General features: G+C 24.6%; 1 protein-coding gene across 2 annotated transcripts in view; it reads right to left on the bottom strand.

Moving 5' to 3' along the window:
• The window catches only part of LOC129615475 (cGMP-dependent protein kinase, isozyme 2 forms cD4/T1/T3A/T3B), a 152,556-nt gene that overhangs the window by 93,201 nt on the left and 44,491 nt on the right, over positions 1-14,864 (bottom strand). For both annotated transcript variants that reach the window (XM_055530716.1, XM_055530717.1), the window contains exon 2: positions 12,834-14,673. In XM_055530716.1, the coding sequence (XP_055386691.1) occupies positions 12,834-14,614 (1,781 nt within the window). In that variant the 5' untranslated portion in view covers positions 14,615-14,673. The remainder of the gene's footprint in view (positions 1-12,833; positions 14,674-14,864) is intronic.

The following is a 14,864-nucleotide window of genomic DNA, read 5'->3' as shown; positions in this document are numbered from 1 at the left end:
TTACTCTTATTTTCTTTAAAAATTTTTTTTTTTCTCTCAATTACTGTTGATTTTCTAAACATTTTTTTTTCTCTTTATTTATGATTTATTTTGGTTTTAAATTTTTTATATCAGTTTTATTTTTATTTAAATTTTTCATATTATATTGACAGGTCGTTTGACATAAATTAATTTAAACTCTAAAAGTTTTTTTTTTATTACAGAGTGGATTGAAATTGAAAAAATTATTCACTATTAAATTATAGATTTTTTTTATATAGTTTGTGTGCACAGTAAGGATTTTAATCAAAATATGGATTTAAGGTGAAATTTTCAATGTTTATGGGATGAAACGATGAATGAAAAAATTTTAATATTGCAAAATAATTTATTATGGCAATTTTAAATAGAAGTAATTTCTAAGTTGCATAGAAGGAAATTTTAAATAAAATACGCCTTCTAGCATTTTTATTACATTAATTCAATTTTAAAATTAAAAAAAAAATATTTAAAAGGAGGTTTAACTTTTAATTATATTAAAAATGTTAATCGAATTATAGTGAATCAATCGAAAAGTAAAGTAATACTTGGATAAAGCAGTTTTAATATTGTTTCCAATAAATTGATAGAATTTAGAACACGTTCAAAATAAAAATTAAGGAGATTTTTCACGAAAGCAACTCAAAGAATTTATTAAATGTAAAATTTGTTACAAAAATTACTCATTTAATGAATATTCTGTACAGGTTAGTTGGCAGATTTTTATTACTGCCTACCACTGCTCTTCTAATATACTATATTAGATATTATAATAATATAAGCGTACAAATTGAAACACACACTCTTACCATAAAAACATGATAAATAAAATGAGTGACGCGATTAAAATTATTAAGTAAGTTCTTGATCTATTTAACAGAAGAACCTATATAAAGATATCTGTGTTAAAGATAAAGGTGAAAACGGTAATAAATCATTAAGAAGAAAGGAGCTTAATATATTCATAATAATTGTATGAAATTAAAAAATAAATATGAGTACGAGAAAAAATTTATTTTAAAAATTCATAGAAATTAAAATAAAAATATTTTATTTTTTAGTTGAGATTTGTAGTCGCTTTTGCAAAACAACAATACAGTAACAATTCTTGAATTGAAATAAATACCATAAATGTCCCGTCGTATAAGCTCAAGTAAATTTTGTACGATTCACTTAAAAATAATTTATTTAAAGTATTCAAAAATTTAATTGATAAACGATTTTATCGCATTCTGCTTCTCTATTTCTCTTAATTGACTTTTATTAATTTTGAATTTTTTAAAATCAAAAATTTATAATTGACTGAAAAGCGAACACTCATACACATTATATGAGTATAGTAACAATTCATACTATGCATTTATTTTATAGCTGCTAACTGTGTGGAAAAATGCTAACTGTGTGTTACTTAAATTTTTAACAAATTAATTAATTGTTCTGCAGTAAAACTTTTCTTTTGCATAAAATTCATATAAATTTATTGCAAATATTGCATATTATTTACTATTTAAAAAAAAATAGGGCACTTTTGATTTGTATAACAGATAAATTGTAGTAAATGGTTTTGAACTGAATGAATTTAAATAGTCTCTGAATCCGATCAGGCTAAGGTTATTGTAACAAAAAGTCGATGTTCCTTAAAATTACCCATTATTTGTTCTTTGTGTTATACTTTTATCGATACAAGAGTTTGCGACATAAAAAAGAATTTCTACACAAGTATTTCATCCGGCAAAAACTAGTTTTATAGGGTAGGCAATTCTTTCCCCTCAATATTAACCCCCTCCAATCCCATTTACTTATCCATAAACGATAATTAAATTTAAAACAATATTTTATTAAAATTCATACTTTATATTATTCTTACGAACCATGAAAATGGTTATCAATATTGTGACATGAAACATAGCGGGAACACAGCGTAATTGCATCCCAAAATTTCTAAAATTAATTTTCTGTTCGTTAATTCATTCATTTATTTAAAAATTAAAAGGACGATAAATCAAATGGAAAGAAAAATATTGATAATTAAAAAGTCATATAAGAAAAATAAACAAACAAAATTAAAGAAGAAGAAAAAAAAACACATAAAATTCGCTCAGTTAAACTGTAAAAATTCGCGCATTCATCGTACAAATATAAAACCGAATAAAACTGTGTGACTTTTTTTTGCCTCCTTATTCCCTTTTCAGCATTTCTTCATTCGGTAGAAACACTTTATGTATTTTATTTTTTCAAGTGAAAATTTTCCAAGTGCACGTATTACAACAAACCAATATCGGTAATATTGTGCACAAGTGTATAAGCTTTAATGTACAAATGCCAACATATACCAGATTTAATATGTTTAAACTGAAATAATCAAGGATTCACGATTCATAATATACTCACTTAATTTATTATTGTGCAATCAATTTATTATAACTGGATTTGACAAGCTAATTGCACAATGCTTATAAAAAAAGGGAGTTCCATAATTTAAAAAGTTTATATGTAGGTATAAAATATTTTGCTTTAAGCGGATCGATTTACTAATATTATTGAAAAATTATTGAAAATATTTTTAATATTAAGATACAAGTGATTTTTAACTAAAATTAATATAGGGTAATTAAGAAAAAAGAAAAAGTTAACCAGTTTCAACTGGAAAATGACAGAAAAATTATAAGGATTATAGGGAGAAAATATAAAATATCTATTGTCTGATTAATTTCTACTTTTCTGGAATTTATAGATTGAAAGATGCGTTTAAAGAAATTAATTTACAAAAATATTAATTCAACAACTTGTATAGATTTTTAAGAACTTAATCATTATGAGATATGACAGTGTTTTTCAAATAACTACTTATTTATTCTTAAAACGATTTTATACGACTAATATGAAATATAATTGTACCGGAATAAGGCAAATTTCAACGGATCAAGATATTTGTTAGATTTTTTTAAAGGCTACTTACTTACTCAATTAATAGTATTTATTTCTACTGGTATTTTTTACACCAATTTCTTTTTCAAATAAAATTCGGCTCACATGCAAAACTATTAAGAACGTAAAGTTAAGAACGTTAAAAGTTTATCAAAATTTTAAGAAAAATTCAATTGAATAGTTGAACTTATCACGATAGAAAGAAATCCTACTTATAGTGAATTTAATTATTAGAAAATTTAAGGAACCTGACAAACAGTTTCACTAATAAATTACTTTCCCTTATTGACGTGTCTCTTACCCAGGTTAAACTGATATTTGCTCTCGTTTTTTTAAAGCACATAAATTAAAATTTTTAAACTACTTAAAAATTTTAAATCTCGTTCCCTCAATGACCACCAATCCATGTTATTGGATGAAAATCAAAATAACAACAACAAATTTAAAAATAAATTAATAAGAGTTTGATCCAGAATTCATTAAAAATAAAAACTGAATAATATTTATGCGCACGTATCCATTGTAATTTCATTACATAATCCGGTCCAAATACGAAAGATTTAATTTAATTATTTTAAACAATTAAAATTATTAAAATCCTTTTTATTTTTTATCGTAAAAATTTCGTATTCATATCATAAAAGACTTATTTATTTTAAGGTGTATCTGAGATATTAAACACATTTTTTTTTTTTTACAAAAAACTTGTTTTATTTCTCCATGGAAGGTATGAATTTCATTTATACTCTATGTTAGTATGGCATTACGCAGATTATTTTTCATGGTTCACTTTACTCTTCACACAGTTCATTTCAGGAGGACGAGGTGTTGTAGTAATTAAAATATTTTAAAAAGAAACAAGCTTGAAAATGCCTGTAAGCTGTTGAAATTCCAATCATTACAATTTTCATACACCTTAGACTGGTTATTTTTTTTTTTTGAGTACATTTTTTAACACAATGTTGTAAAATAATGAATAAAACGTTAAGTATCATAATATTTCTTTCTCATATGAAAATACCATTTGTTGATTAAGTATTTTTTCTCTCCTAGTTAGAGATTTAACTGATCTTTTCAATATATAATAATATAGAACTTAAATTAGCTGGCGGGTACATATAGATTTTATATAAAACCTAATCAACATAGTTATTCTAATACTACAGAAAAATATTAAAAAAAACACATTAAATGAATTAAAAATATGTTAAAAAGAAGGATAAAAGAATTTTCCCACCAGTTTTTCCAAGAGTATCTTTATCTTAAGCATTTTCTATGATCATTCTACCATTCTTATCTGACAAAGAACCAAATCTAAAATTTTATTAAAATAACTTGTTCTACAAAAAAATTATAAGAAACTAATCTATGTTATGTCAGCTAGGTAATTGCAAATCTATAATAATTTATAAAAAATAACAAATAAGATCGCAATAAATCGACATAAAGTTGACTTAAAAACCAATTATCATAATAATAATAATAAATATTAATTGTCAACAATTTTTAATGTATAAAACAAATTTTGCAAGCGTTCACACTGTTAATATTAAAATATTTAAATTTAAAATGAAATAATTTAGAAATTCCCACTAAAGCAGTCAAAAGCAATTAATTACAATTTTGTTTCTTATGCTTAAAAATATTTTGAGATATTTATAAACTTGAGAGTTGTTTTGTTTTATAGATTACGGTTTTTCAATAGGTTTGTCTGATTATTTATTATTATAAATGGGTACTGATTTTAAAAAAATTTAAAGACACTTGATTCCGCCGTAATGATTTCATGCCGAACGGTCACTTTAACTGAAAATAGCTTTATGAAAATATTGACAATTTTGATACCGAAGACCAATAATCAACTGAAAAAAATGCTCTTAAAGTAACGATAACCGAATATTTATTTTAATTTTAGAAATTTTTCTAGAAATCGATAAATCGCATTTTATAACATTATCACTGTTATAACTACTTTATTTTATAAAAATACAAATTAAAGACACATTTTTCGTTTAGGAATTCTTCTTTAGGTGAGACCGATATTATATTCCAGATATTTTGTTCAATCTGTACAGTTGATCTTCGTGCTTAATGTTATTAAACAGTAACTTTAAGGCGTATATAATTAAAAGTGTTAAATGTCAGCGTCCGTTGCCCTATTCTATTAGAATAATTTAAGCATAAAATCTAAGAAAAAAAAATATTAATCCCATCAGAATTTGAACTTAACTCCAAACATAAACATTATACATGACTAGACGCAAATAAATTATAATTTTTTAATTAAATCTCAAATGAAGTTTTTATATGTGTAACATCTGGTAACATGTACATTACATTAGAAATTCAATAAAACAATAATTAATATTTTCTAATAATTCTATAAATATTTAAAACAATAATTAATTTATTTTCTAGTTTAAATTTAAATGACATCGAATTTATTCAAAAATCTATATATATAAATATCCTGACAACACTTAAAATTTATTTGATTTCATCGGAAACATGAAATTTTTTTTTTCTGGAATCACTTTTTAATTACCGCCACTGTTGCCGTTGTATTAATTTTAGGTGTTTATTATTTTTACATATTTCTCTTTTTTTTTTTTTGAAATTCAAATTCTTATCGAAATCGTCGTGAAGATAAAAGCAATGATATATTGCACACATTTTCTTTTTCTCTATCATTCTATATATTTATTAGTATGGCCGCAAGCAAGTTTCATGCCGTGCTGAATAATGATTTATAAGGTGAATATAAGTAGTAGAAAAATGTTAAGAAACAAGAAAATAAAAATTTTTACAAGAACATTTTAATGAGACACTGCTATAGCACTGTTTTATTATAGTAATAATACACACATTCTATTCATATACTTTTGAATACAAAATACAAAGTAAATAAAATGAAATAAGAAAAGGTGCCAAATGGACATAAGCTTATCTGTTGAGCGCTATTATAATGCAAATTTTATGCAAATTAAGTAACTAGTAGCGCAATAAAACATAACGCATGCGTTCATATCAAAATAATTTATTTTTTCTTTTGATTATTTTAAATAGTTATTAAAGTCTTATATAAAATGGAAAACACCGCCATACAATAAAATTTATAAGGATATTTTTCAACATTTGTTTTTTCACTTTTATTGTAAAAAATTAAATCCGATATTTCGCGAAAAGATTTACGATCATTTTTATTTTTTCTTAATTAACTATTATTAGAGAATTAAAATGTTAACAAGATTTATCTTCATTCATGTTAACAAGATTTATCTACATACACACATACATACGTAGTCTCTTATAACTTCTATATATGTATAAAATTTGAAATCTAATAAAAATATTAACAATACTATTTATTCATTTTAATTCTAAAAAATTAGAAAAAAAAAAATTAAAATTCTTGTTGAAATTTTGATTTTAATTTTGAGATTTAAAATTGAAATGTACATGAACGAATTTGGTAGCATAAAATAAATTGTCTCATGTCATAAATAATTGTATTAACATTCTTTGACTTTGATTTTGACATATGCGAGAAAACAAAAATAAAAACAGAAGAAGGAAAATTTAAAATTTGTAATTGTATAGGTAGTATAAAACAAGCATGCAATTAAAATTTTCATTAATTAATAATTAAGATAATAAAAAAAGAAACTAACTAAGACAAGTGGGTTTCAGAACACTTTTTTTTTTTTCTTTTTGAAAAAAAATGTATATAGATTTATATGTATGTAAATACAGCATATGTATATATCTAGCACTAATAGCATGTAGAATATGCTCAAATAATAAATTTAAATGGTAGTATTTAAATTGCAATATTTAAATGGGTGTTACTTATATTTTTTTGACTTCAATTTGATTATTAGAAAAATGGTGACAAATGAAAAGTCTAAAAAATAAATTTAAATGAAAATATTAAAATGGCGTCATTATATTTCTTCTTTTAACACTCCATATGAAAATAATTTAAATGGATAATCTATTTGGCCTGCAGTTTTTATGAAGAAACGAAAAATCTCATTAATATTGAATCAAATTAAAATAATTTTAAAGAAGTCTTAAATGTAATATGATTTTGTTTATAACTATTTAGAATGAAAATAATATGGAAGCAGTATTTGTAAATTTTTATTTTACTAATAATTATTCTAATCATAAATATTAAATTAATATATAATGGCAAAATTTAATCAAAACGAGAGTAGATAGAGTTGCGATCGTGTCAACTTTGTTACAACCGCACGAATGAATGATTTTAAGAGTTGTATTATATGATAGTTGTTTATATGTTTATACTATTTTATACTAATATATGGTAGCTACCATATAAACTCATGCCACCTCAGAGATTTTTAATTCAAAATTTTCTGTACTAATTTCAATATTCTCCATAATATACAACCATATAATTTCCGAAGTTGTACGGCAGCTACCACTATAAATCAAGAAATTTCAACTAGTTTTATAAAATATAACCGCATTAATCGACATTTATAATCGACAAATAATTTAACCGCTTTTGAATCGACATTTTGATGCTGTAGTTTCTATAATTTCTGAGATAACGCCAAAAAATTTTGGGAGCTTTATGACGGCTATCATATAGTTTATTTCAAAAATAGTTAATCAAAATTTCAGTACTGCACCTTAAGTAGTTTCCAAGATATGAACAAATAACCATTGCTGTTGTATTGTAGCTACCATCATAAGTCAAGAAACTTCAACTAGTTTTATAAAATATAAATTGCAATATATTCGCTTGTGCAAAATTTCAATACCATAGCTTCTATAATTTTTGAGATATACCCAAATAGCTTTTGATGTTTTAGGACTGCTACTTGAACTACTGTCTGGATCAGGTCCAATAGGGTTACTGGATTTATTATTATAAATTATTTGTGAAAATTTGGTGAGCCTAACATAATTAGTTTCTGAATTATCGTTGGGGCGAGCGGACAAAGAGCGGCCAGGCATCATTATATCGGCTAACAATTCGATGCTGCTCAAAAACATATACTAAATTCTATATCACAAACCATTATTTCTTAGCGTTACAAAACAAATTTATAACATCTTTCGAACATACGTTCGTACGGGTATAATAATGTAAAGTTAAATATTTAGCAACTTTTTAATTTTAATAATAATGAAATTTTATGTAGGATGAAAATTATGTTAAATTCCTAAATAAAACTTTTATTTTAATTAATTTTATTATTGGGGCATAAATTTTGGTCAAAAGAATCAAATCTTTAACTAATCAAATATACTGAAAAAGTAACTTCAAATTTAAAATATTAAAAAATTTCTTTTAAAGAAATGCTTTTCATTTTAATAAATAAAATTGCATAATTTCAGGCGAACATTATTTTTATTTTAATACACAATATTAATTTTAATTTTAATTAAATTGTTTTGGAATGTTAATTAAATTGTCTGATTTTAAACAAAAATTTTAATTGAAAAATGGAAATTATATTAATAATTTAATAATAGTTAAAATTTAAATAACAAGGTTAATTAAAAAAGTTCCTGAAAAAAACTAAACTTAATTCAATGATCAATTTTATTATGCACAGAAAATGAAGTTGACAGCTTTGCAACTAAAAATTAGTCAACATTTTCACTATCTATTTTCACTAAATAAAAAAACCGCGAAAATGGAAAATAACAAATTGAATTCTAATTCGATTACAAGAAAATTTCATTATATTTAAAATTAATTCATTCACTTAATATGTGATTGCAAAATTTATAAAATATATGAACTGAAATGACAAAAGTTGATTCGGAATTTATATGATATCAATAGAACCATCCAATTTAATTTACACTAAAATTTATTATTACTATGAATTTAATAAAATATTTTTAATCATTCACATTAACTTAAAAAGTAAACTATCTATCTATACTAATATGACAATTAAAATTATTTTCTAGTTGCAATTATAATAATTCTTCATAGAATAATTTGCATTCATAACAATTAATATGCATAATTCTTCCACCTTTATCTTCATATTTAATATCAATATACGAGTATAAATTTAAAATTAGAACAAAATAAGCATAATATTATTATTTCTATTATATAGAGAAAATAAATAAGAGAATAATAAAAATTAATTGCATAAATTTTAAATGATTGATTTTGAAATGATGAAACATTTCTAGAATTTCTATATATAATGCCAATAAATTACTAGAAAATAAATCTAATTTTAGATCAAAAAAAAAATGATGATTCAAAATTTTTAGATTATTCTATTACACGCGATTAATTTAAAATCAAAAATAATTTTAATCGCGCATATATTTTTATATGAAAGTTTGCCGCTCGTAGAGTAAACATACATACAAAAGTAAAGATGCATTCTAATTATTTTAACAAATGACGTAATCTAGTAATAATGAAAAAATTATGCCTTTGTGACATTTATTACCAAAAAAAAATTAGTCTAATTCAAAATTAGGTTGGCTATACGTTTAGTTTAATTATTGTGAATTTCATCCTCATTATTGTGAATTTCTAACTTTTATTGTGAATTTCTAAAAAATTTTGACTCCTCTATGAGAAAATTTGATTTTTATAGTAAGAAAATATTTTGTATCTAATTAATTTATATTAAGAAGCCCTGCATGGATTCCAAAAGCTGGGTCTCCCCCTTCCACGCCTCTTAAACCAGTGAAAAATATTCAATAAAGATTACACTTTGTGCATAATAAATCACTTTCTTGTAACTTTCTCATGTTGAATGCAAGATTAGTCATATAATTAAAGCTTGGAATTAAGCTTTCAATTTTCAGAACTAACAAAAAAAAAATCTAATTTCTAACTCAAAATAACACATCACAAATGGCATTTACTTTAAACAAATGGCTAATTTAAGAATCAAAATTTTGCTTGATAGTACACAATGCACAAGGCAAATACGCAAGGCATAATTCGAAAGTAAATGTATGTACGGATTTTTAAACATTATTCACCATTATTGGCTCTTACTATTTTAGAAATTTATAAACACATGTTATATTCGAACTTTTAAATCAATTAATACAAAATTCTTTATAAATTATTTCACAATTAAAGCAAATCTAACTGTGAGGAATGTACTTACAATTACTCACATAAAAAATCGAAAATAATTGGAAAAAAAAGTTCTGTAATTCTGATTAAATGATCATTTAAAATTAAAGTAATTTAATCGATTAACTAAAGTTTAAATAATTTCAAATAGAAAAAATAATTGGAATAAAAGTATTACAATATAAAAAATATCTAGTATTTTAGAATAAAATTTAGATCAATTGCTAAAAAGAATTTTTCTATAAAACAATCATAAAATAATTGATTCAATTAACCATTGTATAATTAACAAATAAAACAAATAAAAACATCATGCAATGAAAGCATGAAATATTATTGTTGACATTGCCTATGTAATTATACTTAAATGTTTTTAGAGACTTAATGCAGTCGAACTCGTATATAATCAACCCATAATAGCAAGTTCTCTATTATTATTTAAATAGAACTGATTTTAATCATGTCCCTCATTTTTCATTTGTAATATACCTTGATTATAAGCGAATAATTTGTAAACACCTTGCCTAGAAAGGTGATGAACATTACCAAAAGAATTTATTGCAAATTTTGTTAACCAGCCAAATTAAAAGTTATACATAAATAGGTAAAGCTATCGCTTGAAACCAAAATTTATTGCAATGACCGTTTTTTTAAGAAAAGACAGAAAAATATTTATTAGCAAATTAAATCGTGTAATTCTCAAATGTGCTTATAAGCTGATCCGACTGTAATATTGCACATTGATTTATCCATAGATAATTCAAAATTATTTTCTATAGCCTAAAGGAGCAATTATTTTGATTTTATAGGAAAAACTCAATTTATGACTCGTATGAAGCAAAAATTTTCTCATTGCAGTTACAATTTGTGAAATTTTACAGTTTAGCTGTTAGCGAAAGGTAAGTATATAATTGCCATTTTAAACAATGATATATATGTATAAAAACATAACCTTAAAATAAAAAAAACACACACCTTGTATTATTAAAAAAGTTCTTAAATAAATTTGAATTTTTAATATTAAGTAATAAAAATTTAATTCAATTATTTTTTTTTGTCTTAATTTCAAGTTTACGTGATTTAAAATTCTAAACTCGTAAATATTGAAAAAAAAAAATTTATTGTTTTGTTCTTGACTTAACAAATTTCCACAATAACGACTATATTTACCGACCGTATTGTGTAAACAATAGGTAGGTTATGTGATGGCAACAAATTTTGCATATCGAGTTTTCGGTGGGAACGTGCTTCTCCATAGTAGGGAAGTGTAAATAAACTATTTTTAGCAACCTGTCGGTCTGTCGGTCTGTCGGTCTGTCGGTCTGTCCGTCTGTCGGTCTGTCGGTCTGTGTGTGCACGCCTGTATCTCAAGTTCGGCTGAACCGATATTGAAGAAATTTTATATGTAAGTTTGTTTCCACCATGGCACGGATCGATCAACTTTTGGTATATATCAGGCCTCGGGAACTGCACTTTTTAGCGGGCCTGTTTTACATTTTTGAACATTTTGAAGAAAATATTCAACCGATTTACTTAAAATTTTATATATAAGCTCAGCTCGACCGTCCGCAAAAATTCGTATGTTTTGGAAGAAATCAGGCATCGGCAACTAGACGTTTACTACGGGCCAAATATACATTTTTGTGTATATAAAGAGAAATAATCAACCGATTTCATTGAAATTTAATATATGAACTCCTCGTATTAAAACAATGAACATATAACTTTTTTGGAAAGATCAGGGCTCGAGAACTGATTTGCGGGCCGATTTTACATTTTTCACCATATCCACAGAACAAATTGATGGAATTTCTTGAAATTTGATATTTGAGTTCTGGTTGTTACCGAAACTAACTGGTGAGCATTTCAAGGAATTCGGGTAGCACAAAGCGAAACTCTACTAAGAGCCAAATTTACATTTTTCTAGGTATGTTAACTATAAGCTTACTAATGTCCTAAAAATTGGAAAGAAGTATTTAACAGACATTTTTATAATATTCTGTAACACTTTCATTTAACTAGACAATACACAATGCGGTCGGTTATGTGCTGACCACATCAGATTTTTTTGGTGTGTGATCGCGCCTGAAGCTTAATAATGTCACTTGCAATATTATAACATTGTGATTGCATTTTTAACATTACTTTATTTGTATAGTATTACGAAACGTGCATATATAACCCAAGGTTAAACCGTTTTTTAAAAATATGTGCAAGTACAAAATATATTTAAGGATATCTTTTATATAAAATCAGTAGTTTGCTCTATAAATAGCTGACTTGGAATATATAACATAAGATTGATTTCATTAAAATTATAATTGATAATGGTGTATGTAAGACAAGCTAGGACTTACTAAAAATAAATTGAAAGTCATTGAAATTCTGTCATTTGAAATTCTGTTACATTTTAATCGCATTTATATTTGACTTTCACTCAAAAATATAGTTATATAAGAAGATTTAACAGTTGATATTGGTATTTGGAAAAGCATAATAATAATTAAGATTTTCTGAGCCACTTATGATAAAAAGAGTATTGTGATAATGTAAAAGTGGAAGCTAATAGCTCTAATTCAAAAAACAAATGGAGTTAATTGATGGTCTACTAAATTGAAATTTGGAAATTCTTTACTCGTACACAAATTCAAATTTTTACTAAAATTTTTAATTATTTATTTGAATTTTTACTAAAACAGTAAACTTTAATTTACAATAAATCAAACCTATTAGCTTCCAAATTAAATTCTTTACAAAATTATAATATAAAAGAATCACTTACCTTTCTTCTTTATCATATTTTGGAAAAGTAACATGTAATAATTCTAATACAGATGTTTCACTTTGTGGCTCAGCTGATATACCTTGAGCTCTTTGTCGTTGTACTAATTGTCGATTAGTTGCTGTTGAACGGGCTGATGTACCAGTTGGTGTAACACATACATTACTACCAGTACTATTACGACTAAATGGAAATACACTTTGAAATTTATCTAAATGAGATTTTAATTCGGCAATTTCATTTTCTTTTATTTGTAAAACACGCTGTAACTCTTTAATTTTCATATCTTTAGCTTCTAATAATTGCATAAAATGTTGTTCAGCTTCTGTTGGTTCTTTATTAAAATTCATTCTTGGATGATTAAGAACATTATTAACAGCTGTTGCAACAATTGATGCTGATTGATCAACAATATTTGGATTTGCAATACATAGATTTTGCATTTGATTCAATAATGGATTTTGTATAAATTGATTAAATTGAGGTAAATTATTTGTTGACGGTTGATTAACTAATGTTTGAAATGGTGTACATGATTGTAATTGAGGTTGTTGATTATGAATTTGTGGTTGTTGTATTTGTAATGTTAATGGTAAAGGTAATAAAGATGGTGGTGGTGCTGTTATACCACTTGATGTTATATTTGCTAATGGATTAACTATATGACCAGAATTTACAATTACACCAGCTTGAGATAATTGATGATCGGCTTCTGCATGTAATTGCTGTAATTGTTCTTTTAAATGTTCTTGATAACGTTTTTGTAATTCTTGTTGTTGGCGTTGTAAATAATTTATTGTTTCTACATCTAAATTCGTAGTATCATCTAAATTCGGTATTGGATTTGTTAATATTAATTGGGTTTGAGGTGGAGTTTGTGATAATTGTGACAGCAACTGTTGTTGTGACTGTTGCTGCTGTTGATTCAATGATGTTTGATGTTGTAATGGCTGATGATGTTGTTGTGGTGACTGAATTTGTTGCTGTTGCTGATGAATATTATAATTATTATCTGATCGAGATGTTTCTATAGTATTATTATTTATTACGGTTAAATCAAATAAACCACCACTACTTCGTATCGGTGAATTTTGTAGACTATTTTCATTTGAATCAATTTGTCCCGAATTATTATTCGTAAGAATTTCATTATTACTAGTAATATTATTTAAATTTGTATTTGTATTTGTTAAAATTTGCGAATCCATATCGTTATTTATTTTTGTAGTTGTTTCTATTGCTGATATTTCTGTAATATTTTGACCTTTTTGATTTAAAGTTTGATTTTCATATGTCAATTCAGAATTTTGTTTGAAATTTTCCAATTCAATTTTTTTCGATGAATCTTTTTGATCTTTTTCTAATGAATTTTGATTTTTATTATTTGAATCTGTTATATTTGTTGCTGTGGCTGTTATTATTGTTGCATTTACTTTTGTTATATCAGTTGTTGCTATAGAATCATTTAATTTATTATCAATTGAAATAGTTGTATCATTTAGTGTTGGTGAAATTTTTCTACTTTTATGATTATTAAATTTTGGTGTTATATTATTTCGATTTGTATCTGAGATTTCTTTACCATTTAATTTACAATCATTTAAATTTGTTTTATTTATTGTATTGGTATTATTTTGTAATTGTGGTGGTGACAATATTGTTACATTTGATTCATTTAGATTTGAATTCTGTTTATATTGTTGTAATTGTGGTGGATCATCATCATCATCTGTGGCTGGCCTCTTTGCTGCGAAGCACAGCCTTTCACAACAAATTCTCATGTAGGCTAATTTTTAAATAGCCTACAATGCAGAAGTAAAATGAAGATCTTTGATGCTCCCTTCAATTAAAACAAAAAAAAAATATATTGTTTTATTAAAATTTTTGGAATAAATTGTTGTATGATTTATAATTGTATTTTTTTATGAAAACAACCCACATCTTAAGAATAAAATAAGATCGACGAGAAGACTTTTAACGCCTTTTACAGTAATAAAATATTTTAAGAAATTAAAGTAGACGAATCTTAAG

This window comes from Condylostylus longicornis, unplaced genomic scaffold (assembly GCF_029603195.1).
Source record: "Condylostylus longicornis isolate FDR11 unplaced genomic scaffold, ASM2960319v2 ptg000135l, whole genome shotgun sequence".
NCBI classification, from domain to species: Eukaryota; Metazoa; Arthropoda; class Insecta; order Diptera; family Dolichopodidae; genus Condylostylus; species Condylostylus longicornis.
The sequence above is the reverse complement of the archived record's forward strand: the minus strand, read 5'-3'. Positions and strand labels throughout refer to the sequence as shown.